Below are 27103 nucleotides of genomic sequence, written 5' to 3'. Positions count from 1 at the left end.
GGAAAGGGATTCTGGGAGATGAAGTCCAAGGGTAGAAAATCCTAGTTACACAGAAGGAAGATGGTTTCCTGGATAGGAAATCTATAAAGGAGGGGGATATTGGGAGGATACAGAGATTTGTGATGGAGGTCACAGACTGTCCATAGCTATTAATCTTATGCAACTCATTCTGAGCCTCTGAAACCCAAAGGGTTCTTATGCTAACTACTGTTTGAGAGTAGAGAGTGTATTCACTGAGTGGGACCTGCTATAGACTTGATGTCATCTATGCAGTAGCATAGATGTGTAAATAGGAGACTAAGTGGTAAATTTTGTCCCCATGACCAGGTGTCTATAATAACTAGGAAGTAACCCTGTGGGTACAAAATCCAGTGAAGCAATAAGAAGGGCGAAAAGAGAATAGGGAATGTTGATTGAGGAGTGTCTAGGGTCCTAGAGTTGTGTTGAAGACAAGCCCACAATTGGCCATTGGGAAGATGGAATGGAACCTATCATTTCATTCATAGATTGCTTGATCACACATTTGACCTCTATATTTGGGAGGCAAATAGGTGGCACAATGGATAGAGAGCTGGTCCTGGAGTCAGGAAGACCTGAATTCAAATCCGGATCCAGACATTTACTAGTTGTGTGATCCTGAGCCAGTTGCTTAACCCTGTTGGCCTCGATTTCCTCATCTGTAAAATGAACTGGAGAAGGAAATGGCAAATGATTCCAATATCTTTGCCAAAAAAAATCTAAATGGGGCCATGGAGAGTAGGACATGACTGCAACAAATAAACAACAACAATAATGAGCCAGACATCAGGGATATAAGTACAATTAATACTATTCCCTAAAGAGAAGAGAAAAAAGTGGTAGTTTCTTCTTTGGTTCAAGTTGAGGAAGTCAAGATGCTTTTGGGACTTATGAGAAATCCATGCAGTTACTCTCTCCCCAGAATGTACAACACAGGCTACTCCATGGACTTTAAGGATGTCTCCCAGCTGCTGCCTGGACCACTCCTCCCCCTACTTTCACCTTTCAACTTATGCCACTGAAACCATAAAACAGCTGGGGCAGAACTGGAAAATGAGAGAACTGGGGACAGTGAATGGTAATTGAAGGAGCTACTGCCAAATGAGCCCCATTCTCTTATTCCTTTTGCTTTCCCAGTGTGGGATCATCTTGTGCCTTGTGTCCGCTGACCACATTAACCAAATAGCTGGCTGTCCAAATGGGAGACTGTAAAACCTGAAATGATATCTGTGAGGGCCAGCTGTCCCAGGTCGCCTTGGCAGAACTGTGTTAAGAATAGAAAAAAAGTGACTGCCCACACTATGCTTAATCAAGGCTCCTAGCATCTCACTTTCACAGCCATCAAACTCACACCCAAAATTCAAAAATAAAGCAGGGTGTTAGTCACTTTATTTTTTTTTTAAGAAAAAAAAAGGAATGTGAAATCATAGAAGTCAGTTTGCTAGATTATCAAGTATGCCTAAGAGTTATAAAATTTTATCTTCCCAAGGAAAAATTCTTTGTCAAAAATTAAGCTCATTAACTTTGACCTTACCATTCCTTCAACATATCCTCCTACCTCTTATCACCATTTGACATCCAGTCTTAGAAAAAATTGTCTACATTCATTTCCTCTACTTTCTCATCCCCCACTCACTTCTCAAAGCCTTGCAATATGGTTTCCATCCCCACTTACCTGCAAATGCAAAATGTTGCTAAATATGTTTATTGCCAAATACAATGGCTCTCTCAGTCATCATTCTTCTTGCCTTTCTATAGTATTCTTGGGACTGTTAAGGATGCCCTTTCCCTCCTGCTTTGTTTTGTTTTATTTTCACGACAATGTTCTTTCCTGGCTTTCTTTGTACCTATCTATGTATCCCTCAGCTTCCTTTGAAAGATTTAAAACTCATATTCTGCTCCCTATGCATGGATCCACCATGTCTCTGTTTTAGGCCTTCTCTTCTCTCTTTATAATCTTTTTATGATTTCAGTAGTTTGTATGGGTTGCCAAATGTACATATCTAGCCCTCATCTTTCTATTATGTTTCAGTCTTATGTCTCCAACTTCCTCCTGGATAACTCCATCTTGGTGCTCCATAGACATCTCGAAATTCAACATGTTCAAACTGGAACTCCTTATTTCTTCTCCTAAACCCATTCCTCCTTCTTTCCCCCTATTTTTGTTCAGGATATCAGAATTCCTCCAGTTATCCAAGATCAAAAACCTAGGAGTCATTCTTGACACTTGATACCCACCATCACCACAACAATAATTTCAAAATGATGGAGGAAACCTGTAACCAATCAATTGCTGAATGTTGCTGAATTTACTTTTACAATATCTCTTGCATCCATCCTTTTTTTTTTTACTCACACCACAACTACTCTTATTCATTTCTCAAAACCTCTCATTTATCACAAAGGTCTACTAATTGTTTTCTTTGAATACAGCTTCTGCTTTCTCCAATCTGTTCCAACATAGCTGCCAAATTGATATTTGTAAGACATTCATCATGGCACTTCCTTTCTCAAGAAGCTTCAGAGGCTCTGGCTGGCCTCTAGGATAAAACAGAATCCCTCTTGGCATTTAAAGCCTTTCAAAATTTGGCTCCCATTTCTCTTTTTTAGGCTTACTACCTCTTGACTCTATTTCATACATTCTACCTTCAGACCAAAATGACCTCCTGGTTTTGTTTTGTTTTTTTAAACTCTTACCTTCCATTTTGGAATCAATACTGTATATTGGTTCCAAGGCAGAAGAATGGTAAGGGCCAAGCAATGGAGGTTAAGTGACTTGACCAGGATCACACAGCTGGGAAGTGTCTGAGGCCAGATTTGAACCCAGGACTTCCTGTCTCTGGGCCTGGCTCTCAATCCACTGAGTTACCCAGCTGCCCCTCCTGATTGGTTTTTTTTTTAATACACCCACGTGTACAATATTCCTTTTTTTTTTTTTAAACCCTTACCTTCCATCTTAGAATCAATACTGTGTATTGGTTCTAAGACAGAAGAGTGGTAATTAGGCAATGGGGGTTAAATGACTTGCCCAGGGTCACACAGCTAGGAAGAGTCTGAGTACAATTTTCTTTCTACTTATCTCTGTCTCTTGGAATCACCTTTTATAAGGGGTCTTAATGGATTTCCTTCAGTTTCTAGGACTCTTCATACATTGAAATGCCTTTGTATTTATTTTTCCATGCACATGTTCTTTCATCCCAATTTAATGGAAATTTCTTGTTTCATTTCCATCCTTGTATCCTTAGCACAATACCTTGCAGAAAGCAGGCTTGTTGAATTGAATATATAGATTTAGAACACTTTTTCTCCAGGGTGGGACAGGAGATCATCAAGACCATAACATTGGGAAAGAAGAAAAGAGACAGAATCAGAGCCTTGGAGGGGTCATTTACCCCTTGGAAGGAGAAGGGGGAAGATAAATCAACAAAAGAGATTGTGGGATATTTAAACACATTGGAAGAAAACCACTTAGTTAACAGTCATTTACTTTGTGTCACGCACTGTCCTAAGGTACTGGGGATATATAAAGAAAGGCAAAAGGTGAGGAAATAATTTTCTAGTGGGAGAGATAATATGCAAACAACAATGTTCAAGCAAAAGATATATAGTTCAAACAACATATCCTTTATTGGTGGTACTCCTGGTTTTTCTCTACGGTGCCCAGAAACCTCTTTACACTGGAAGCTGATTGTACCACCCCTGGAGTTCCCAAATTGGAAGTACTCCACTGCTCTTTTGGGCCTTTCCCCTCTCATTGACTGAGCTTACCTAGAACTTTCATTTTAAGTAGGATGCCCAGGCTAGCCATGTGAAGTTAAAGAAAAAGGCTGGATGAGGCTGGAAGAGGATAATGGGTCATATAACTCAGGGAGGTATTTTCAGGATCAGGGAGACCTGACCATGTTTGGAGAAGAGGGAAAAAAAAGATAAGAAAGAAGGATGAATGAAAGCTCAAGGGCCTTAGGAGAACAAGACCAAAGACCCATTGGAAATGATTGACTTTGGCAGGGAGAATACCTCTGAGACTGGAGGGAAGGAGAAAATGGGGGAAGACAGAGAGGTTTTGCAGTATGATGGAAGCTCGTGATTGATGAACTCAACCTTCTCAGGAAAATAGGAGACCAGGCCATCTGCTGAGTGAGGCATGGGGGTGGAGTTGAGGACTTGAAGAGAGAGAATATTTGTAACAGCTACTGCGGGGAATATGATAGGGAATCAATCAGAGAAGAAAAGAAGGATTGGTAGGTGTCAGAGTATGCCCAGCTGAGCTTAGACAGCACGAATCTATAGTAAAGCCGGTTATTGGGGCTTTGTCGTGTCTTCCGATAGTGTACTTCACATCTAGGGAGAAGGAGAAGATAAAGTGGATGGGCAGAAGTAACTCGGGTATGGGGATCAGTATGGAGGGACCTACCTAAGGACAAAGGGACCAGGGATCAAAGTCGAAGGATATCGTGCGACCAAAATGACTTTAAAAGTAAAATTTAAAGTAAAATGTGCCAGTACTACATCGAGAGCTTGGCAACATGGAGAAATCTTTCCATAGGGTTAGCTAAAGGATAACACTGGGGTAAACTGCAGAGGCTGATCTAATCTTCCAAGATAAAATAGTGACAATAACCGTACTGACTTTAATTTGAGAATTTATTATTGTAAACATGCAAGGATATGGGAAGACAAGATGGAAAGGAGAAAAAGGAGAGCCTTCATCCTTGTAGCTGAGAGACAGGATATACCAAGGGAAAATTTTGTGGTTGTCATTTAATAATTCAGTCTTGTCCAAATCTTTATGACCCCACGCACCCAGCATGCCTGGCCCTTCTGTCTTCCACTATCTCTCCAAGTCTGTCAAAGTTCATATTCATTGTTTCCACGGCATTATCAATCCATTATCTCATTCTTTGTCGTCCCTTTCTCCTTTTGCCTTCCATTTTCCCAACATGAGCGTCTTTTCCAATGAGTTCTGTATTCTCATGATGTGGCCAAAGTATTTGTGTGTGGCCAGATTTGAACCTGTCTTTAGGTCTGGTTCTCAATCCACTGAGCCACCTAGTGCCCCCCACTGCTGCTGCGATTACTACTCTTGCTGCTACTTGCCTTTCCATTCTGAAATGTTAAACCATAAAGTCATCAACTATACTAATGATTTTTCAGTATGAAAATATTACTGATATCCTTTATTTTGCTCTAAACATTTCCCAACTTTCCTTATCTCGTATCTCAACAAATTCTAGTCCAGTATTTATTGTGTCCATGAATATATTTTAAATCCAGTGATATTTTATCACCTTAATCAGTTTGGGAAATGCTTCATTAAATTTAACGTAATACATAGCACACACATTTCCTGGATAATCCTAAAAGTATCGAAAGGGATAACGGTAAAGTGAAAGGAATACTGGTACTGGACGAGGTATAAATTCTACCTTTGCAACTTTACTACTGATGAGGCCTTGAGCGAGTCACTCTCTCATTCTCAATTTCTTCATCTGTGTTGTGAGGAAGATAAGATTAGTTATTGATTAGGTATTAAAATGTATCTAGCAGGAAGGAGCTGGAGCTGGGAATTCCAGGATGGAATGAGGGAGCAGGAAGAAGTGACATCTGTAGATGGCATCTCCCTTCCCTTCCATCTCTAATGACCCCAGAATGTCCTACATTACCAGTGATTATTCCAATTTACTTCATGTGCTACAGTAAGCCATCGGCCATTTGGATTCTATTCTTTTAGGCCCCTTTGGAAGCTTTGTCCTTATATGACTATTATGTCTCTATCGTCCACCTATTCTTGGCAGGAAGCTCCATCCATCATGGGCATAGGAAGGAGCTAGCAGAGCCAAAGTGTTGGATGGGACTTTTTTTTAAAACCCTTACTTTCCACCTTAGAACCAATATTATGTATTGGTTCCAAGGCAGAAGAGTGGTAAGGGCTAAGCAACTGGGGTTGTTACTCATGGTATGACCTTCAGTAAACCATCTTTTTAAAAATATACTTTTTATTTTATTAAATATTTCCAATTGTATATAAAGAATTACAATTTATTTTTTATTTTCATTCATTCATTCATTCATTCATTCATTTAGTTATTCATTCATCCATTCATCCATTCATTCATCCATCCATTCATTCATTCATTTATTTGTTTATTCATTCATTCATTCATTTATCTATCTATCTTTTCATTTATTTATTCATTTGTTTGTTTGTTTATTTATTTGTTTGTTTGTCCATTTATTTATTTATTTGTTTGTTTGTTTGTTTGTTTATTTAAATGCTTAACTTCCATCTTAGAATCAATACTGTGTATTGGCTCCAAGGCAGAAGAGTGGTAAGGGCTGGGCAATGGGGGTTAAGTGACTTGCCCAGGGTCACACAGCTTGGAAGTGTCTGAGGCCAGATTTGAATCTAAGACCTCCTGTCTCTAGGTCTAGCTCTCCATCCACTGAGCTACCTAGTTGCCCCCAGTGGGATTTTTTCCTAAAACAGAAGACAAACTCAGTGGCATACCTAGAGGAAGTTAAACAAAGCAAAGGAACTTCCCGGGACACAGCTTAGAAAGTGGCACCGTGTTCTTCCCAAGAGTGGCATTTATAGTGGGTTTGTGGAGGGCTGGAGGGGAGCCGCTGCATTCTTTCATCTCCTCTAAGTTCAGCTCTCAGAGGGAATGATTACGGAAAAGAGGGTGAGCGGCACTGATTGTTTAACACGGTCCTAATGTGCTTGGCATTTTCTTCTTTGTTTTACATTTGTTCAGTGACTATCCAGTGAGTAATTCATCCCCTAGTTTAAATATTTCAAGTGCAGTGTCTAGGTGTACGTTGCTGGGGGAACTAGAATGTCAATAAGTGTGACTTCACCTTGAAAAATCTCTCCCCCTCATGATTTCTTTTCTTTGAGCTCCTCAGAGGAGAAACAAAAAGCAGATGGATTTGCTGGATCATTTCTTTTCCTTGCACGACACTCCTCTACGCATAGTATCTGCATATCATGCATGTGACTAATAGTGGAGTAAGGCACTGGCCTAGTGTGGATGAATATGTCATTCTGGGTCTGTTTTTCTTTCAGAAATGACTCAGAAAAAAAAAAGGCACCAGATGGACCACACTCGAAGAGTGATTTATATCACAAGGAATGGATCAGTCTTCTTCTTAACCGAATGCCCCCAAGCATTCTCTCTTTCTCTCTGTCTCTTTCTCTTTCTCTGTCCTCTGTCTCTGTCTCTGTCTGTCTGTCTCCCTGGGGCCCTGCTGTATTCAATCCCATCCCATTCTGGAATTCTAAAAAAAAAATGTCACTACTAGGGGCACTTTTAATCTCAGGGCTGCTCCAGCCTTTTCATTTGGTTTAAACTCTGTCGAGAGTGTTAGGTTTTTGGACAAACAATTTCCTGGCAAAACTGGACAGAATTCCATGGTGCTAAGAAATGAAAGGTTCAGAGAGCTGGTGACTGGCTGTAGTGAGGAGGCACATTTTTTTTAAACCCTTAACTTCCATCTTGGAGTGAATACTGTGTATTGGCTCCAAGGCAGAAGAGTGGTAAGGGGAGGCAATGGGAGTCAAGTGACTTGCCCAGGGTCACACAGCTGGGAAGTGTCTGAGGCCAGATTTGAACTTAGGACCTCCCATCTCTAGGTCTGGCTCTCAATCCACTGAGCAACCCAGCTGCCCCTGAGGAGGCAGATTTTTGCAAGGACAACTCCAGGTCTTATAGGGTAGAGGAGAATATTAATTGTACTGGCAAGGACCTCTGGTGAAAGGAAGAGCTATTTGTAGACAGCAGACTTTCACAGCTCTTTGCCTTTGTTTGCAGTGTAAAGTTTACTCTTCTTCCTTTCTTCAATCAGACTGCGAATAAGACAGATCTCAGGATAATGGTTGTTCAGTCATTTTACAGTTGTGTCTGACTCTTCTTGACCCTGTGGATTTTTGTCCATAGGGTTTTCTTGTGTGGTTTTTTTCTTCCTCCTATGTCAAACAGAGGTTGAGTGACTTGTCCAAGGCAACGTGGTCAAGAAGTTTCTGAGACTAGATCTGCACTCAGGTATTCCTGACTCCAAGATGGCACTCTATCTACTGTGCTATCTAGTTGCCTAGATCTCAGGATAGGAAGAACTAGATTAATAAACTTGTAAGGGATCAATCCTTCCATCCTTCCACCCCAAGGTCCCCAACATACCATGGGCATACACGCACAAATATATTAACTATTAAAAAAAAAACCCTTACCTTCTGTCTTAGAATAAAAACTAAGAGTCATTTCCAAGGCAGAAGAGCAATGATGACTAGTGTAGCATCCATGATCCTGAGAGGGGTCAAAGCTGTCTCACAGAATTCCATAGTGCCCCCCAGAACTCCAGGAAAGGGGGTACTATGGAATTCTGTGAGGCAGCTTTGACCCCTCTCAGGATCATGGATGCTACACTAGTTAACTGGGGGTAAGTTACTTGCCCAGGATCACACAACTAGAAGTATCTGAAATGACATTTGGACCCAGGACTTCCCATCTCTAGACCTGATTCTCCATCCACTAAGCCACCTAGCTGCCCCACAAATACATTAACTTCCTAAAATAGTAGCAACTAAAAACTTACCTGCTTGAATAACATAAGTTCAAACCCACAGAAAGAAAGCAAATGATGGAATATATCCATGAAGAGGTTGGGCTACTGAATGTAGAGAGAGGGGAAATTCAACAGGACAGTCCAGATTTCTGTTTGTTTCTGGTGTGTATCTGTTACTTTGATGGTATTGGGAACTCCTGCCTAGAAAACAACTCAACCAATGCAGGTCTATTGGTAATTTTTCTGTCCCTTTACAGAGGGGCAGACAATTGGACCAATGTACAATTCTGTGACAACAATCATCAGAAAATTGTTTTTATGTGTGTGTGTTTAATTTATGATTATTTGCACTTATGAACACTTTTTTACAATGCCAGTAAATGTGTGTACAGTTTTCTACTTGGCCATAGTTTAGTTACTGCTATTCATCACCAGGAAGATCTATTTTCATTGTAGCTTTCTCTGTGTATATGAAACTGTAAACACCAAGATCATTTTTTAATAAGCAATGTCCATCAACCAAAAAAAAAAAAAGGCACCGAGGTACTGAGATGTTAGTGACATGCACTACATCATGCTTTAATTATGTGTTAGAGGCAGGATTTGAACTCAGACCTTGATTCTAAGGTTAGCTCTCTATTTTCTAGACCATAGTACACTGGCAACTAGGTGGTGAAGTGGATAGTGTGCTATAATCTAGAGTCAAGAAGACTCATCTTCCAGAGTCCAAATCTGGCCTCAGACATTTCCTAGATGTGTGACCTTGGACAAGTCACTTAACTCTTTTTGCCTCAGTTTCCTCATTTGTAAAAAATGAGCTGTAGAAGAAAATGGCAAACCACTTCAGTATCTTTGTCAAGAAATCTCCAAATGGGGTCACAAAGAGTTTGGATATGACAGAAATAAGCAACACGCTCACTACAATGGGTACTTTTAATACATCTCCTTTGAGTACACTCTCTGTTCCAACTTCTGGGGTCTCTTGCCCAATCATTTTGAGACACATTGGGAAGTGTTTATTCTGATTCCTTCTCTTGATCCCGTAAGCATCCCTAGCACTTCCCTCAGGTCTCCATAACATTTCTTTTAAAATACTGGTATTTGGTTCAGTAAGCATGCTTCCCTATTTGCTTTAGCAGCCTCATGAGAATATGCCCCATATATACCTTCCACACTTCTAGCCTGTTGACATTCTTTTTTAATACAAGAGTCACTCATCCATGTTATTTGCTACCATCTACAGCAAGGTTTTCGTTACTTGCTAATTGTCCACCTTTGGCTTTTATTTTTTAAAATCAGTTCAACTTTATTAGGATTTTTATTCATTTCATGCCATTTCTCCCCATGAGATAATTACTCTCTTTTCTGTCTCCTTAAGTAATAGTCTTTCTCATTCTCCACAGAGACTCCTTCAAAGGATTCTGCCTCTGTCTTTTGGAGAGCCAGGATGAGACTGGCTCAGAGGGCAGCTGGGCACATTGCGTTAACCTACATTTTTTTCTAAGTATGGAAGGGAACAGAAGGATTTGCTTGAAATTGAATTACTTGAAATTCCATGATTCCTCCAAATATTTTTTCCACCATCATGATAGCATCATGTATTTAGAGCTGGAAAGGATCTTAGACGCTATCTAACATTTGTTGTTGTTGAGTCATTGCAGTCTGTTTGACTCTTTGTGACCTCGTTTAGGGTTTTCTTGGTAGATAATGGAGTGGTTTGCCATTTCCTTCTCCAGTTCATTTTACAGATGAGGAAACTGAGGTAGAGAGAGTCAAGTAACTTTCCTGGGGTCACACATTTAATAGTTGCCTGAGGACTGATTTGAACATGAGAAGATGAGTCTTCCTGACTCCAGATTCAGCATTCTATCCACCATACCACCTAGTTGCCCTGCTATCTAATACAAGCCCCCAGTTTTTCAGCTAAACAAACTGAAGCTCAGTTTCACTTAAGTGATTTGCTCAAGGTCACAGATGGAATAGCAAAGCCAAGGTTTGAACTTAGGGACTTTTACTCCAAATTCAGTGCTCTTTCCAGTGTACCCTGGTCCTGTCTGTCTTCCTTCCTTCTTTCTCTTTCCTTCCTTCCTTCTTTGTTTGTTTGTTTGTTTCTTTCTTTCTTCCTGCCTTCATTCTCCTTCCTTCCTTCCTGCCTTCATTCACCTTCCTTCCTTCCTTCCTTCCTTCCTTCCTTCCTTCCTTTCTTTCTTTCCATGACCATGGCTTTAATACACTTGACAACAGCTGCATAGGTAACCTTCTTTGCTGGAGATGAATGCTCCGTGTATGTGTAAGATGTGGAGTTAATTTCTGCCAATGAAGAGAGAATCTTAAACTAATGGGCTTTTGGACTTGTGGTTACATAAACTAATGTTTAGCATTTAATTTGTTTGTCTTGGATATCCTAAGTTAGACATCTGACGTGTCTAACTTAATTTGAACACTGAGAATCCACTAAGGTGACACAGAGACTTGTGGAGACGCTCAGAACAAAACCCAAGTAACTTCCATAGGAGAAAGAACTATAATAAGAACAGTATGATCAATGACCCAGTGATCTATATAGACACAAACTGACTGTGTGTCCCTGAGCAAGTCACTTAACCTCTCAATGGCCCTAGGCAACTCTCTCAAACTGTTAGTTTCTTATCATTTCCTATGCACTGGTAGAGGGAGTTTCATCACTTGGAAGTTCACTTAATGAAATTAAGGATTTGGTTTATTGTATTTAATCAGTGATCAATAGAAACAATAATCTCTTGGAGTCTAGAGATCTGAGTTTCATCATCAACCCTACTACTCTGGGCAAGTCCTAAGTTTTCATGTATAAATCTTATTTCTATGTAGTTCAGAAATTCTTGAAGGGGAATCGTAAGTTGGTACAAACACCTCATGAACTACGAAGAACTATACCAACATCAGGTGGAGGTGGGAGTTTATTTGCCAGACAAATGCTGACCTTAAAATTAAATAATAATAATGATAGTTCATATTTACAGAATGCTTCAAAAGCTTAGAAAATGAGTTTCTTCCAACCATTCAGTAAGAAAACTATTTTTAAGTATTATCATCTCCATTTTACAGATGGGGATACTAAGGCTGGAAAAAGTTAAGGATTTTTCCCATGGTCACACAACCCATGACCAGGACCCCTGACTCAAAAGTCCAGTACTCTTTCCATGAGGGATGTGGAATATAATCCAAAGGGCCATTTTGGGGATGAGGCTATTGGGAACTGATAGGTAGACATTAAGCTGCACCAGTGTGCTTTTTTGTTTGTTCACTAAAAGGCTACATTGCCAGTTTTTATCAGGCACTATTTTAGGGAGAAGCATCAGATACAAAGCACTTGTGTACTGCTCAGAGAGTGGACACAGGGCTTATAAATTCTAAGGGTTATGGAGTGAATCCAAGTACTGCAGGGAACAGGCTAATTCTCACTTGATAACTTGACAAGGTCAAAGTTATCATTTTATCTTCCAGGAATGGAATAAAAATGTGATTCAAAGGTCATGTTTTAGAGGGGGATCATCAATATTGCTATCGATCACTCTCCTACCATGCATTGTATGGTACACAGAGCTATGTGATACAAGCAGTCAGCATTAGGAGAACAACTCAAATATAGGTTTGGATGAAAAGTAAGACTATCCCTTTTAACTCCTTGACCAGACCTTAGAAGCTCAGGGAAAATAATTCCAACAGGAGGATATGTTTTGTTTTGGGGGGCCAGAATTTGATCCATGATTTTCCTTTTGTCATTGTAGAAATTATAATGAAATTTAAGAGGGAAACATCATTCACACATGTGACAGACGGGTCTAAGGCCAAAAGCAGAAAAATCTGATGAGGCTTTGTAATATCCTGAGCCCAAAGCCCAGTAGCACAGGTACAGGGGATTCAACATTTAGTTTATATTGCAGTTATGTCCTGGATAGTGGCAGGCTGGTGGGTTACATGAAACTGAAAGGATTTGGCTATTGCCCATCTGAATGGTCCAAGAGAATTTTAATCTCTTTGAAGGTAGGGCTGTCTTCATTTCTGTTTTTATGTAACCTCAGTGGCCAGTATTGTGCCTGGCACATAAAGGGGCAATACATGAAAGCTCATCAGATAAACAGTGGGTTTTGGTTAGCCCCACTGGCGTCCTTTCCATGTAGGTCTGGACTATAGATGGCTTAAGAGAACTGCTTTGTTTGTAGTACTATGGAACAGAAAAACAGAGCCTGGAAAGAGCTGAGGAGGAGTGGCTCCTCTGGTTTCACTTAGTCCTGGGGAATGGAAAGACTTCTAGGAGGCAGAAAATACGGAGATAATAGGAGATTTTGACTAGCTTAGAAGTGTGACACTTGGGCTAGGGAGGAAGACCTTAACATCTTTCCCCAATCTGCACCTGGAATAGTTCTGGGTTGGAGAAAGGGAGGGGTGTCAAATTTTAGGAAACTCCTAGTCATCTCCTAGACACTGTTATTCTTGCCCACACAAGGGGAAAAGTTACAAGGATTAATTGCTTGCTGTGGATATTCATCAGCTTGAAAGATGTGGGGAACAGAACCAACAAACTCTCCAGGGACAGAACCTACCTCTTACTTTTTCTAAACTATTGCTCTCTATCCCAGTCCTATGACCAGTACACAATGAACCCACAATTAAGGTCAAGCGAATCGAATTGTACTAACGACTGCTGATGGTTGACCCAGGACATCAAAATTAAGTGTGACTGCTCTTTGGTCAGCCCTAAGCTTGAATCTCATTCTCAATTCTCAACCTAAAATATTGGAATACGGCTACAGGTTTCTTATATTGTCACCGTACTCAAGGAACCCCAGAGAATAAGTGATCTCTTCTCTTTTTTTAGTTGTATTGTTTTTGGTAACAGATCATTGAAACAGATGAGCCATTAATTTAAGCCAAATATTTCACCAGATGAGTCTTCAAGGGATCTATGTATGTATGTATGTGTGTGTGTGTGTGTGTGTATACACACATGGATGAAATTAGTTAAGCCATTCTAGAAAGTCTTTTGAAATGAATGAACAAATTTAAAAATGTGGAGATAACCTAGGAGATTTTTTTTTTGCTTCTATAAGCGGAGTTTTGTAATGATAAAGGCATTTCATATCTTTAATGAGAAAGTCAGTTCGTTCCTCCTCCAGACCTCTTTAGTTTTCTGCCTTTGCCAGCCATGTCTGGCAAATGCGTGGTCTCAAATATTCATTCAAAAACCCAAGTTATTTCTATAAAAGAAAGTGACAAGACAATCTAAGGCGTGAGAGAATTCACTTTTAAAGAATGTGATTTTTAACTATGGGTACCTTTATAAGAGCTGTAATTAGCACAGATTTTCTAAATGAGACAGACACTTTTACCACCTTTGCTGCCTGGCAATGATTCATCTTGTTATAAATATCCTTGAGTATCCTAGAACTCTTAGAACAGGAAGGAGGCTTTTAAGACTTATCTAAACCTGATGCCCTTGGGTTTTTATCATTTTCAGATGATGAAATGGAAGCCCAGAGAAATTTCATAGTTAGTTAGTGGCAGGGAAGAGACTGGAAGAGGTACAGTAGAAAGACCATGGCTCTGGAGTCAGAGGTCCCAAGTTCAAATCCTAACTCTACCTGTGTAATATCACAATCTCTCTGGGCCTTGGTTTCCTCCTTCATAAACTGAGGGACTTGGGCTAGATGGCCTCTGAGGTCCCCTTTCAGCTCTAAATTTAGTTTTTTTTAAAAAAGGCCTTATCTTCTGTCTTAGGATTAATACTAAGTATGATTCTAAGGCAGAAGAGCAGTAAGAACCAGGTAATTGGGGTTAAGTGATTTGCCTAAGGTCACACAACTAGGAAGTGTTTGAGGCCATACTTGAACCCAGGTCCTCTTGGCTCCAAGCACTGTATCCACTGTGCTACCAAACCCTCCCTAAATTTTGATTTTTCGCTGGCTACCTCTCATGTCTGGGATGGTCTTCCTTTTCATCTTCACATCATATTATTCCTGGCTTTCTTAAAGTCCCTTAGAATCTTGCCTTCTCCCAGACGGTAACCCTTTCTCTATGTCTCTTCATTCCAGTGCCCTCCTTTTGTCGAATATTTCCAATTTGTCTTACACATAGCTTGTTTGCAGGTTGTCTCCTTCATTAGACTATGAGTTCCTTGAAAGCAGAGATTGCCTTTTGACCATCTTAATATCCCCGGTGCTTAGCACAATGCCTGGCACATAGGAGGCACTTAATAAATATTTACTGCCTGATAGATCTATTGTCCTATGAATCCAGGTGTCCCCGTTTCTCAAGATTAGGGTGCTTTTCACTATAACATTCTGCTTCATATTTAAATTTGGAGATGGTTCTGTGATCAAGTGAAATCACAAATAGGTAAAGTTCTATGCAAACCTTAAAAAGCTATGCCACCATCATTTCATTCATTTGTATGTGCCCTCAAGCAATTCCAAACCTGGGGGTACTTTGACATTCTATGTGACTCTTGCCCTGGCTTCTTCTTATTGATGTCTTCTGTCCACCTAACCCTGGGTTACTTTCTGGGTAGAGAGAACTAGATTTCAAGGCATGATGATAAGTAAGAATTTTTTTCATCAGCAACACCTTATAGACAAGCACAAGTTTGGGGAGGGGTGACAAATCCACACAAAATGGCAGCTTACATATTGAGGGGCAACTGGACCTTTGGGGATGTTCCTTGTTCTCCAGCAACTGCACTTGGTCGGGGCCCAGCCATGGTAGCAGATCCAGCTGAAGAAGAGTCCTAGAATCAGAAAGGGAAAAGAGAAGGAAAAAAAAAGTAAGAATTTTTGAGTTCACAGTATGAGCTTTCCTAAAGGAGAGCACTCAAAGGCAAGGCAACCTACCAGAAGAGCCCTTTCCCTGATGCCCTGTGCAGCCAATGGACCTTTAAGCTTTGAGCATCCCCAGAAAACACGCCCGGAACAGGGGACGCCAGCGAATTAACCATGTTACTCCAGCCCTGTCAAAATCACTCGGCTGAGACTTGCATGCTAGCCCCCAAACAACTTTGAAGAGAGAACCTTCCTGACTAGCATGGAAAGTGATTTCCCCATTAACATCCTTTGGGTGGCATCCAATTCGATGAACACTATTCTATTTTCAAACAGGATAGAAGGTTGTTTATCGGGAGGCTTGTCTTATTCAAATTTGAGTTGTTTCTGGGTTGATGGTTTTTAAAAAAGCAGAGGAAAAAACTCCACCAAAACCCAAACAAAACTTTTTGTGTGCCCAGTCTTTGAATATTACGTTTTAGGGGACAAAAAAGTAATTTCTTTAAAGAAAATAACAACTCTGGTACTGTTCAAAAGGATGGGATCGCAAAATGGCCAACTTTTACATAGCTTCTCACTCTCATGCACACATACATAAATAGAGGTTGATACACACATAATTTTATGCATTTTTGGATACATACAATACATTCCTACACACGCATACCTACAAGGACAATACATTAGACTGAAAACTCCTGGAAGGCGAGGACTGTTTTCTGTATCTTTTTGTATTCCCAGCACTTAACACAGTACCTGGTACATAGTAGGTGCTTAATAAGTGTTTACTGAAAGAATGAGAATGTAGATAGGCAGATATATTTGTGCCATATATGTGCATATAGCTATATCTGTCCTGCAATATCTAACAAACTTTAAGAACATGTATTCTATATGAAGAATATTTGACTAACTGTTGAAACTTTTTTAAACATTTATTAATATTTATTTTTTGAAAAGTTAACATGGTTACATGGTTCATGTTCCTACTTTCCCCTTCACCCCCCGCACTCCCCCCACCCATCGCCAATGCATATTTCCACTGGTTTTAACATGTGTCATCGGTCAAGACGTATTTCCAAATTGTTGATAGATGCATTGGTGTGGTAGTTTCCAGTCTACATCCCCAATCATGTCCACCTCAACCCATCAGTGTGAAACACTGATGAACTTTTAAAAAATGAAATGCATACCACTATTGAGAGTATGATTTAGCTAGGCTGGAGAGCTGGCTTCAGAATTAGGAAGGCCTAAATTTAAGGTCTGCCCCTAACACTTCTTTGCTGAGTGACTTTGGACATGTCTCTTGTCTTCTCAGTGCCCCAGGCACTTTTCTAAAACTATATTTCAGAGAAGTTTCCTATCTGCATTGTGGGAATCTTTCTCATGAGGAACTGCTGCATCACTGAATTGATAGGCCTGGTTAAAATAATAAATACACACACATTAAAAAATTTAAGGAGCAAAAGATGTTCTCTCTACCTGAAGACAGAGGGTATAAGGAAATCTGAATTACATAATTAGCCATGTCAAGGTTGTAGCCTGGAGAGTAGATAATGTACAAAAGAGTAAGAGGCCATTGCTGTGTATCTGTCCTTTGTCACCCAAGCAACCACTGCTCTAATCTCTAAGCTCAGGCCTCTCATTACCTTTTTGCTCTTACCTGTGCTGTCCCCCATCAGCTGCTCTTACCCATTCCAAAGTCATGGGGGCAGCTGGGTGGCTCATTGGATTGAGAGCAAGGCCTAGAGATGGAAGGTCCTGGGTTCAAATTGGGCCTCAGATACTTTGCTAGCTGTGTGATCTTGGGCAAGTCACTTAACCCCCATTGCCTAGCCCTTACCACTCTTCCACCTATGAGCCAATACACAGTACTGACTTCAAGATGGAAGGTAAGGGTTTTAAACAACAACAAACAAAGTCATATGCCTGTATCATCTAGATCCATGTTAGTGAACCTATGGCATGGGTGCCAGAGTGTGCTGGAGGGGGCTGCTCCCTTCCCCCTCTCCATGTGCATCTGAGGACATTTCTAATATCACCTGCCCCTGAGCCCAGCAGCCCAATGGGAGCGCTTCCTTCCTCCCCTAACTGGGGTAAGAGGGTATGGCTCACATGCAGTGTGAGAGTTGCAGTTTGGGCACTCAGTCTCTAAAAGGTTCACCATTACTGATCTAGCCTAAGTGATGGACAGAGAAGAAGCAGGAAAGATTCTTTCCTGGCACAAAGTTTCCATATTCTCTTTCAGTTGTTAGTATGCTATGGCTTCCATATGCCTTTTGCCTTGATGACAGTGGGAACCACCATTCCTCCCAGATCCAACAGTTCTATGCTCTATCAGAGGAAAAGAAGAAATGGATGAGGGTACAAGAAAACTGCCCAAATTTATGGCTCACGGGGTGAAGTTCAGAAAGGGTCACCAATACAGAAGCTAAAGGGAAATCAGAATTTATTTAGTCCAACCTGCTCATTTTACAAATGTGAAAAATGAGCCCTGTGGATGCTAAATGACTTACTGCAAGTCATACAGATAAATGAGTATCAATCAGAGTAAATATTTGAATCCAGGTTCTCTGACACTGAAGTCAGTACTCTTTCCATTGAATCACCCTGATTAGGTAATAAATTAAAGGGGGTAGGGCTCATAGTAAGTCAGTTAATAAATATTTATTACAAGTGTTATGGATACAAAGAAGGTAAAAGACAGTCCCTACTGTCAAGGAGCTCACAATATAATTGGGGAGAAACAAGACATATACAAGATAAACTGGAGATAATCAACAAAGTAAGGCATTAGCATTAAAAGGGAATCAGGAAAGGCTCCCTATAAAAGGTGGGATTTTAGATGGTACTTGAAGAAAGTGAAGAAAGCCAGAAGGTAGTGATGAGGAAGAAGAGAATTCCAGGTTAGAGGAACAGCTAATGACAATGTCTGGAGTCAGGAGATGGGATGTCTAGTTTGAAGAACAGCAAGGTCAGTGTCACTGGATCAGAGATACATGGTAAGGGAAAGGAGTAAGAAAACCGGAAAGAAAGGAAGGACATAGGTAATGGAGAGCATATGCTCTCCATTGCCTGTATCTATATTATTTATATATTAAATATGTAATAAACAAATATATATATATATAAAGTATATATATTTAAACCCTTACCTTCTACCTTAAAATCAATACTATGCATTGGTTCCAAGGCAGAAGAATGGTAAAGACTAGGCAATCGGGGTTAATAATTATTTATTTTTAAAAGCCTTTACCTTCTGTTGTAGGATCAATACTAAGTATTGTTTCCAAAGAAGAAAAGAGGTAAGGGCAAAGCAATTGGGGTTAAGTGGCTTACCCAGGGTTACATAGCCAAGAAGTATTTGAAGCAAGATTTGAATCCAGCACCTCCTGTCTCCAGGCCTGGCTCTCTGTCTAGTAAGTCACCAGCTGACCCAAAGGGGCTTTGAAAAGTCAAATAGAGCATTTAAAATTTGATCCTGTAGGTAACAGGGAGTCCTTAGAGTTGACTGAGTAGGAAGTACATTAGACAAACTTATGCTTTAGGAAGATCAATTTGATAGCTGAGAGGAAGATAGGCTGTAGTGAGGAAAAGACTTGAGGCAGCAATGCCAACCAGTAGAGCTGTTGCAATAGTCCAGGCCCGGAGGTGATGAGAGCCAGCTGCATTCTACTTTCTGTGGTAATAGAGAAGTCTAGAAGGGGTTTGGAGAAGAGATAAAGAGTTCAGTTTTGGACATGATGAATTTAAGATGTCTATAAGACATCCAGTTGGAACATACAAAAAGCACTTGGAATTGTCAGACAGGAGGTCAGGAGAGAAATTGAGACCAGACAAACAAATCTGAAAATCATCTGCTTAAAGATCACAACTGAAATCATGGAGCTGATTAAGCTAAAAAGTGAAACAATATAGAAGGAGGAGAGAAGAGGGACCAGGACAGAACCTTGGGAGACATCAATGGGTAATCGGGGAGATCCAGCAAAGTTTCACTGAGAAGGCATGATCAGACAGGTAGGAAGAGAATTAGGACTAAATCCAGAGTACTCACGTCAACATTCTCTGCTCACTTCTACTATCTTATTATTGAGTCGTTTCAGTCTTGTCTAACTCTTTGTGGCTCCATTTTGAGTTTTTTTAGGGGGAGCAAAGATATCAGAGTAGTTTGCCATTTCCTTTCCTGACTTATACAGATATGGAACTGAGGCCAAAAAAAAAGTTAAATGACTTGCTCAGGGTCACATAGTTAATAAGAATCTGAGGTAGGATTTGAACTCAGGAATAGCTGATGTCAAGCCTAGTGCTCCCTCCACTGGGCCACTTAGCTGACCCATATCAAGCTGCCATGTTTGAGACAACCAGGTGATCAAAAAGACTGCTATGGTATCCAAGCCAGAGGTTTAGAATGGGCTGTGGATTTGAACAAGCTCCAGAAAGAAATATGGTCCCCAGTTTCCACTCATCAGCATCACTTCCTCTGGCACTTCCTTGGTGATTTCTCATCCATATGCTGTCCAGTGCTGACCCTGCATCGTTTTATGAGGTCTATCAAGGTATAGCTGTGGGCAACCTATTGATTCTATCCCATGTAGTTAACATCCCATGATGACTGGGGACTAATAAAGGTGCTCAAAATATCTTGTGCTATACGCCACAGAACATCTGCAGTCTATAAGAATCAAGAAACTATACATTTTTTAAGAGCACAGAGAGTCTGGCAGGATGAAAAATACTACAGCAACAGTTAAACTCAGCTTCATTCATGTCTCCAAGGTAACTCTGAGTCTCAAAGGACTTAACATTTCAAACACTGACACTTATGAGAGAAACCTTAGATTTTCAAAGACTGCCAAGATCCAATTTTCATGTTGCCATCGCCTCTTTTTAGGTCTTGCCCTTTTAGCACAAATACACAGAAGCCCTATTTCCACACTTGAGAAAAGATGAAGAGGACCATGTGGGAGCCAGGCTCAAGGGGAGAGCCTGGAGCCCCACCCCTCTTACACACACACACACACACACACACACACACACACACACATACACACACACACACACACACACACACACCCCAGGATGTTTTTCTTTTGCAGTTCAGTTACATTGAGACTGTTGGCAGCGACTGTGCTAAATGGACTTGCCCTTGCTCTAAATTAAGGCTGAAGATTGGGAATTAATTCCCTAAAGCATCTGAGAGACACAGCATGGTCAAATGGATACCATACTGGACTTGGAGTCAGGAAGACTTGGGTTCACGATATCATTGTAGTTGTGTGAATCCATCCAGTTGGGCAAATCAATTAGACTCTCTGAGTTGTAGGTTGCTCATTCATTCATTCATTCATCTCTCTCTCTCTCTCTCTCTCTCTCTCTTTCCTTCCCCTCTCTCTCTTTCATATATATATATATATATATTTAGTGTGTATACAGAAACATGTTTATTTATGTTAAGAGAGGTTGAACTAGATGGTCTGAGGTCCTAAATCTAAGACTCCATGACCTTTAATCCATTGACTTATTAGATGCATCCATCATAGCCAGTCACAGACTATGATACTCAGGGGACTGGATCTGTGATTTCATCCATATAAAGAACTCTTCTGGGCAGTGAAGTGGCACAATGGCTAGAGGGTTAGACCTAGAGTCAGGAAGAACCATCTTTTTGAGTTCAAATCTGGTTTCAGACACTTCCTAGCTATATGACCCTAGGCAAGTCACTTAACCCTGTTGGCCTCAGTTTTCTTATCTGTAAAGTGAGCTGGAGAAGGAAATGGCAGTGCTACTCTGATATCTTTGCCAGGAAAGTCCCAGATGGGGTCATCATGAAGACTTAGACATGACTGAAATATGACTTAACAATGAAAATAACTCTTGGTTCTGCAACAGAAATATTGTTTGATGTGACAGGGGTACATCCACCTTCAGAGAAGAAAAGTTATAAACAGGAAGAAGCAAGATATAATTTTATATGTACATATGTTTTTGTCAAATGATACCTTCTCTAGTGCTGGGAGGAAAAGGAAGGGTGTCGTCTGGGTATTTTAATGTAACAAGCGAATTAATTAATTGCTTTTAAAAAGAATTCTTGGATGAGGAAACCCCCTCTACTAATTTTGGTTGAAACTTTCTCTGAAACATATAGTTCTTAGAGAGCTGCCTAAAACACTGAGAGGTCAGCATATATTGAACAATAGGAAAGAGGGAAAGGATGGAGAGAGATATCCAGAGATTATGGATGGCAACTGAGACCTGGCATGAAGATAGAAATGTCACAGGATGAAGCCATGGAACACAACCTGATAGCCAGGATAAGAACATGTGATGAACAGAGCAAAAGCTCCCTGTCACTGGCTGAAAGAAGGACCAAGGAATAGGGGAAGGGAAGGAAAGAAAATGTTTATATAGCGCTCTTGCTAGGTAATGGGGTATATGCTATTTCATTTGATCTCTGTGATGTTAGGTGTTATTATTATCTTCCCTTTACAGTTGAATAAACTGAGGCTGGCAGAGGTCAGGTTCCCATAAAAGGAGGCTTTTTTGCAATCTGCAGGTGCATATGAATTTACATTTTATTTCTGATGCTCTTTAGCCACCCACCTAACAATTCAATAGGAAGTAATAGTACGTGATGACTGGGAGAGATGGGTAAAAGTGATTTTCTTCTGTCAGGCAGAGGTTGAAGAGCCCAGCGCAGACTGTGGACTTTGCAACATAAGTGAATCGAGTAGCATGGCATTAAAGGCTCAAGACCCCATCTTTTCCTGCATCCTCCTACTCCCCTGGGTGAGCTGAACATAAAACACTCCATATGGTGGGGTTTTAGAGGGCTCAGGGAGGATTCAGCCAAGTACACGTATTAGCCTGAAGGTATCCAGAAACTCAAATGACAAGATCAGCCCAAATGCTACATTTTAGGAGCTCTAGGAGGGATTGATCCCTCTTCTGGAAAACAGGTCCTTGGTCTAAACGTGATTCAATTCAACAAGTGCTTACTTTGTGCCAAGCATTATACTAGATGCTAAGGAAAGCTACAAGTCGGGCTAATAAACATTTAAAGCATGGGAGCAGCTGGGTGGCTCAGTAGATTGAGAGATGGAAGGTCTCTGGTTCAAATCTGGCCTTAGGCACTTAATCCCCATCACCTAGCCATTACCCCTCTCCTGTCTTAAAAAATAAAAAATTAGCATCCATTGTATGCCAAGCACTGTACCAGGCACTGAGGAAAGATATGAGTCAAGTTAAAAAGCATCTACTGCCTACTATGTGCCAGAAAGTGTATGAAATGCTAAGGGTAGTTATGCCAAGTTAATAAACATTTAGTGCCCATTGTGTGCCAAATACTGTAACTAGGTACCAAGGAAAAATACAAGTTGATAAATATTGTGTGCCGGACACTGTACTAAGGACTACTAGATATGAGTCAAGCTAGCAGGCATTTATTAAATATCTACTAGATGCCAGCCAGGCAGGAAGAAAATGCTTGGAAGTTTCATTTTCCAGCCTCAGACACATGCTAGCTATGTGACCCTGGGCAAGTTCCTTAACCCTGTTGGCTTCAGTTTAAATAAAGATATTTTATTTACCACTTACATGTAATATCAAATTTCCACATACGTTTTCCAAAGTTATATGATCCAAATTGTCTCCTTCCTTCCCTTTTCTCCCTCCTCCCAGAACTGGCAAACAATTCAATATGAGTTATACATGTATTATCATACAAAACATATTTCCATATTGTTCATTTTTGTAAGTAAATAATCATATAAAACCAGAAGCTCAAAATAAAAACATAAGCTAAAATGAAAAACCTCATGCTTTCATCTTAATTCCAATTCCCACCATTTTTTTCTCTAGAGGTGGCTGGCATTCTTTGACCTGTCACTCAGAATGGTCCTGGATCACTGTATTGCTGAGAATAAGTAAGTCTTTCATGGTTGATCCCAATATTGCTATTACTGTATACATTGTTCTCCTGGTTCTGCTTATTCCACTCCACATCACTTCATGTAGGTCTTTCCAGATCTTTCTGAAATCATCCTGTTCATCATTTCTAACAGCACAATAGTATTCCATCACCAATACGTAGCACAATTTGTTCAGCCATTCCTCAATTGATGGATACCCCTTCAAATTCCAATTCTTCGCCATCACAAAAAAGAGCAGTTATAAATATCTTTATACAAATAGGTGACCCCCTTCCTGTTTTTTAAAAAATCTCTTTGGAATACAGTCCTAGTAGTGGTATTTCTGAATCAAAGGGTATCCACAGTTTTATAATCCTTTGGGCATAGTTCCAAATTTTCCTCCAAAACAGTTGGATCAGTTCACAAATCAGTTCACAGTACACCAACAGTGTACAAGAGTCCCAATTTTGATATCCCCTCCATAATTTATCATTTTCCTTTACTGCTATATTGACCAATCTGATAGGTGTGAGAGGGTGTAAGGGAGTACCTCAGTTTTTTTAAAATTTTCATTTCTCTAATCAAGAGTGATTTAGAACATTTTTTCATATGATTATTGATAGCTTTGATTTCTTCATTTGAAAACTGTTTATTTATGTCCATTGACCATTTACCAATTGGGGAAAGACTTGTATTCATATAAATTTTACTTAGTTCTCTTTATATTTGAGAAATGAGACCTTCGTCAAAGAGATTTGCTATAAGAATTTCCTCCCTCAGTTTGTTGTTTCCCTTCTAATCTTGGTCATGTTGGTTTTGTTTTTACAAAACATTTTAAATTTAATATAGTCAAAATTATTCATCTTATCTTGAAATATTCTCTATTGCCTGTTTAGTCATAAATTCAAAGAGAATCTTTGCCAAGAAAACCACAAATGGGGTCATGAAGTGTTGGACACTAGAGAAAAACTATTGAACAACACATAGAAAGGGCAAAGTTCTCAGGCACAACCCCTGCTCTCAGATCTTAGAGTCTAAAAAGGACCTAAAGAGGTACAATTATGCGTGACTTAATTATTAAAAGAAAAAAGCATTTTCGACAATTCACTTTATTTGAATTTTTAGGCCACGTCCTAAAAAAAGGATAGCTAGCTCCTCATCAGTATTAGATCTTTACCTCTGGTTGTGACCACTTGATATTAGAGAAGGTAGTGGTTTGGGCATGGCTGCTCAGGGCACAGGGGAAAATTCTAGAGAGAGACCTTTTTGAAAACACTGGTGTTTGTTTATTTATTTTTTAATTAAGAAAGGACTAATTTAAATTCAATTTTCCCAAAGCATGGCTCTCACCATGTCACTCCATAAATTCCAGTAGTTCCCTATGACCTCTAGGATCAAATACAAACATCTCTGTATTGGCATTTATGGTCCATCCCAGCGTGGCTCTAACTTGTCTTTTCAGGCTCATGATATATTACTCTCATTTCACTCGATGCTATAGCGGAACCCAACTGGCCTTCTTGGTGTTTCTCATGAACCATGCCTTTGGACTGGCTACCTGCCATTTCTGAGATGCTTTTCCTTTTGGCTTTTAACTTCGAATCCCTTGTTTCTTTCAAGATTCAGCACAAATACTACCCACTCGATGAATTCTCTCCTCTTCCCTGACACCCCACCCCCAAATCAGGTGGTGAAGGTCCTTCTGGAATATCTTCTATTTATTTTCTCTATATTTTATATGAATGTAGCCCAAGTGCCTCTGGGGCACAGTTAAGGGAGTTGGTGCTTCACAGTTTGGAATGAAACCTCTGGGATGGTAATCATGAGAATAAGTACCAGGACCCCAGAATTCAAAGCACAGACATCTGGGGACAAGAGTGGTTTTCAGATTTGGGGAGCAAAAGCCCTGCAGCAGAGCACTGGTATTTGGGGAAGGAAAGAGAGAAGCTTCTCCAGGCATTTTGCCTTTTGGCTTCAAGCTAGAGCCAGAGAGTTACAGGCTTAGTGCCAACAACTATGGCCTCCGCTTATTAGAAAAACTCTGATCGGTGTGGCTGGAATAGATTGAAGCTATGACAATTTGTCGCCCCGTTAGATCAGTGAAAGGACAGTGAAGATTTAATGCCCTAACCTTCCTCTCCCCCTTCTCCCCATGTCTGCAGCTGGCAGGGGTTTTTCTACGTGATTTCTCTATTTCTTTAAGCTGTTTTTAATTATTGATGCTTTCATATAAAACAATGACTGGTCATAGCTGCTCTGTGATTTGTGTATGTTTTTAATTGCAGATGTGGGGTTTAAAATGGAAAGGGCTGTTAGTTAGGACTGCTAAAGAGGGGAAGACAGAGGCCTGATTTGTCTGTTTAATATAGCTAATATTTGATCCTAGCTCGGGAGCTCTGAGTTTTGATAATAGAATTTTATGATTTGATTAAATCATTAAATTATTATGTATTAGAACATTATTATAATATATTATGCCATAATATATCAGTAGAGCATATTATCATATATCACATATTAAATTATTAAATGATTAAATTAAATGATTTTGATGTGCTAAACTTTCCAAAAGCAGAATTGAAATTAGATCTGCTATATCCTTCCCCCTCAGGCTGAAAGTGATTATGTTGGTGTGGTTGGGGATGGGCAGGGACTGGATGGCCATCTTGTCCATCCCACATTCTTTCCCCACATGCCCAGTGGAGTAAAAGTAATAACCGTGAAGGGAGAGTTATACTCCAGGACAAGTTAAGGGAGGAGAGTCTGGGAAGAAAGACCATGAAGCCAGAATCCCAAAGGTATAATTCCAAAGAAGAAACTAAATCATTTTTCCTTTTTTTTACTTTAAATCTTAAAATTATGCCTATTTGCTCTATCTGCTGGTTATGTAGACAGGAGTGTGCTGCTGCTAGCTAGAGCCAACAAATTAAACTGAAAAATCTATTGAATGAGGGATAGCTAGGTGGTTCAATGGACAGAGCACCAGGACTGGAGATGAGAAGTCCAAAGTTCAAATCTGGTCTCAGAAACTTCCTGGCTGTGTGACCCTGGGCAAGTTGCTCTTTTGCCTTGGAACCAATACACAGTATTGATTCTAAGACAGAATGTAAGGGTTTTTTATTTGAAAAGCCTATTGAATATTTTTTTTGGGGGAAAGAGTCAGTTATTAAACAGTTCCCAGAATATCTCTGCTCATAAAGGTGTGTATATATTTTCTCCTACTATTAGTCTTTTGAGCGCAGAGTCTGTTTTTTTATTTTTATATGCTCAGCACCTAGCATAGTGTTTGGCACTTGATAAACATGAATTGAGTGATTTGTTTATTGAATAACAAAACAGAAATTAGTCAAATCATTTTTAAATGTCAGGAGATATTCTATATGATACCAAATAAGGCAAAGATCTCATTCCCATTATAGAGTATTTAAATGAAATCAACAAGCATTTATTAGACATTTACTAAAAAAAATAAAAAAAAAGGCTAAAGCTCAAAGATAACTAATTAGCCAAATATTTCTACCCTTATGGAATTAATTAATTATTAGTTTTATTTATTTATTACCCTTGCCTGGCTGGCATAAGGGGCAGCTTGAGCAAAGATAACCAGAGGCTGAAAGTGGGATGTTGGATAAATGGAACAACAATATGGAAACTGGCTAGAATACAGGGTACAGGTGGGAAAGTAATGGGAAGTAAGTCTGGAAAGGCAGACTACAGTCAGATTGTGAAGGGGTTATTATTATTATTTCTTTTTTTGAATATGATTTTTAAAAAATTCCTCTTCATTATATATATATATATATATATATATATATATATATA

The 27103-nt window shown here is 39.8% G+C and overlaps 1 protein-coding gene across 1 annotated transcript in view; it reads right to left on the bottom strand.

Moving 5' to 3' along the window:
- SH3RF3 (SH3 domain containing ring finger 3) overlaps nucleotides 1-27103 on the bottom strand; it is a 634709-nt gene that overhangs the window by 137857 nt on the left and 469749 nt on the right. The window contains exon 5 of the mRNA XM_044670492.1: nucleotides 15243-15343. Within this exon, the coding sequence (XP_044526427.1) occupies nucleotides 15243-15343 (101 nt within the window). The remainder of the gene's footprint in view (nucleotides 1-15242; nucleotides 15344-27103) is intronic.

Source organism: Gracilinanus agilis, chromosome 3, assembly GCF_016433145.1.
Source record: "Gracilinanus agilis isolate LMUSP501 chromosome 3, AgileGrace, whole genome shotgun sequence".
Lineage (NCBI taxonomy): Eukaryota > Metazoa > Chordata > Mammalia > Didelphimorphia > Didelphidae > Gracilinanus > Gracilinanus agilis.
This window is presented reverse-complemented; position numbering and strand designations above follow the sequence as displayed.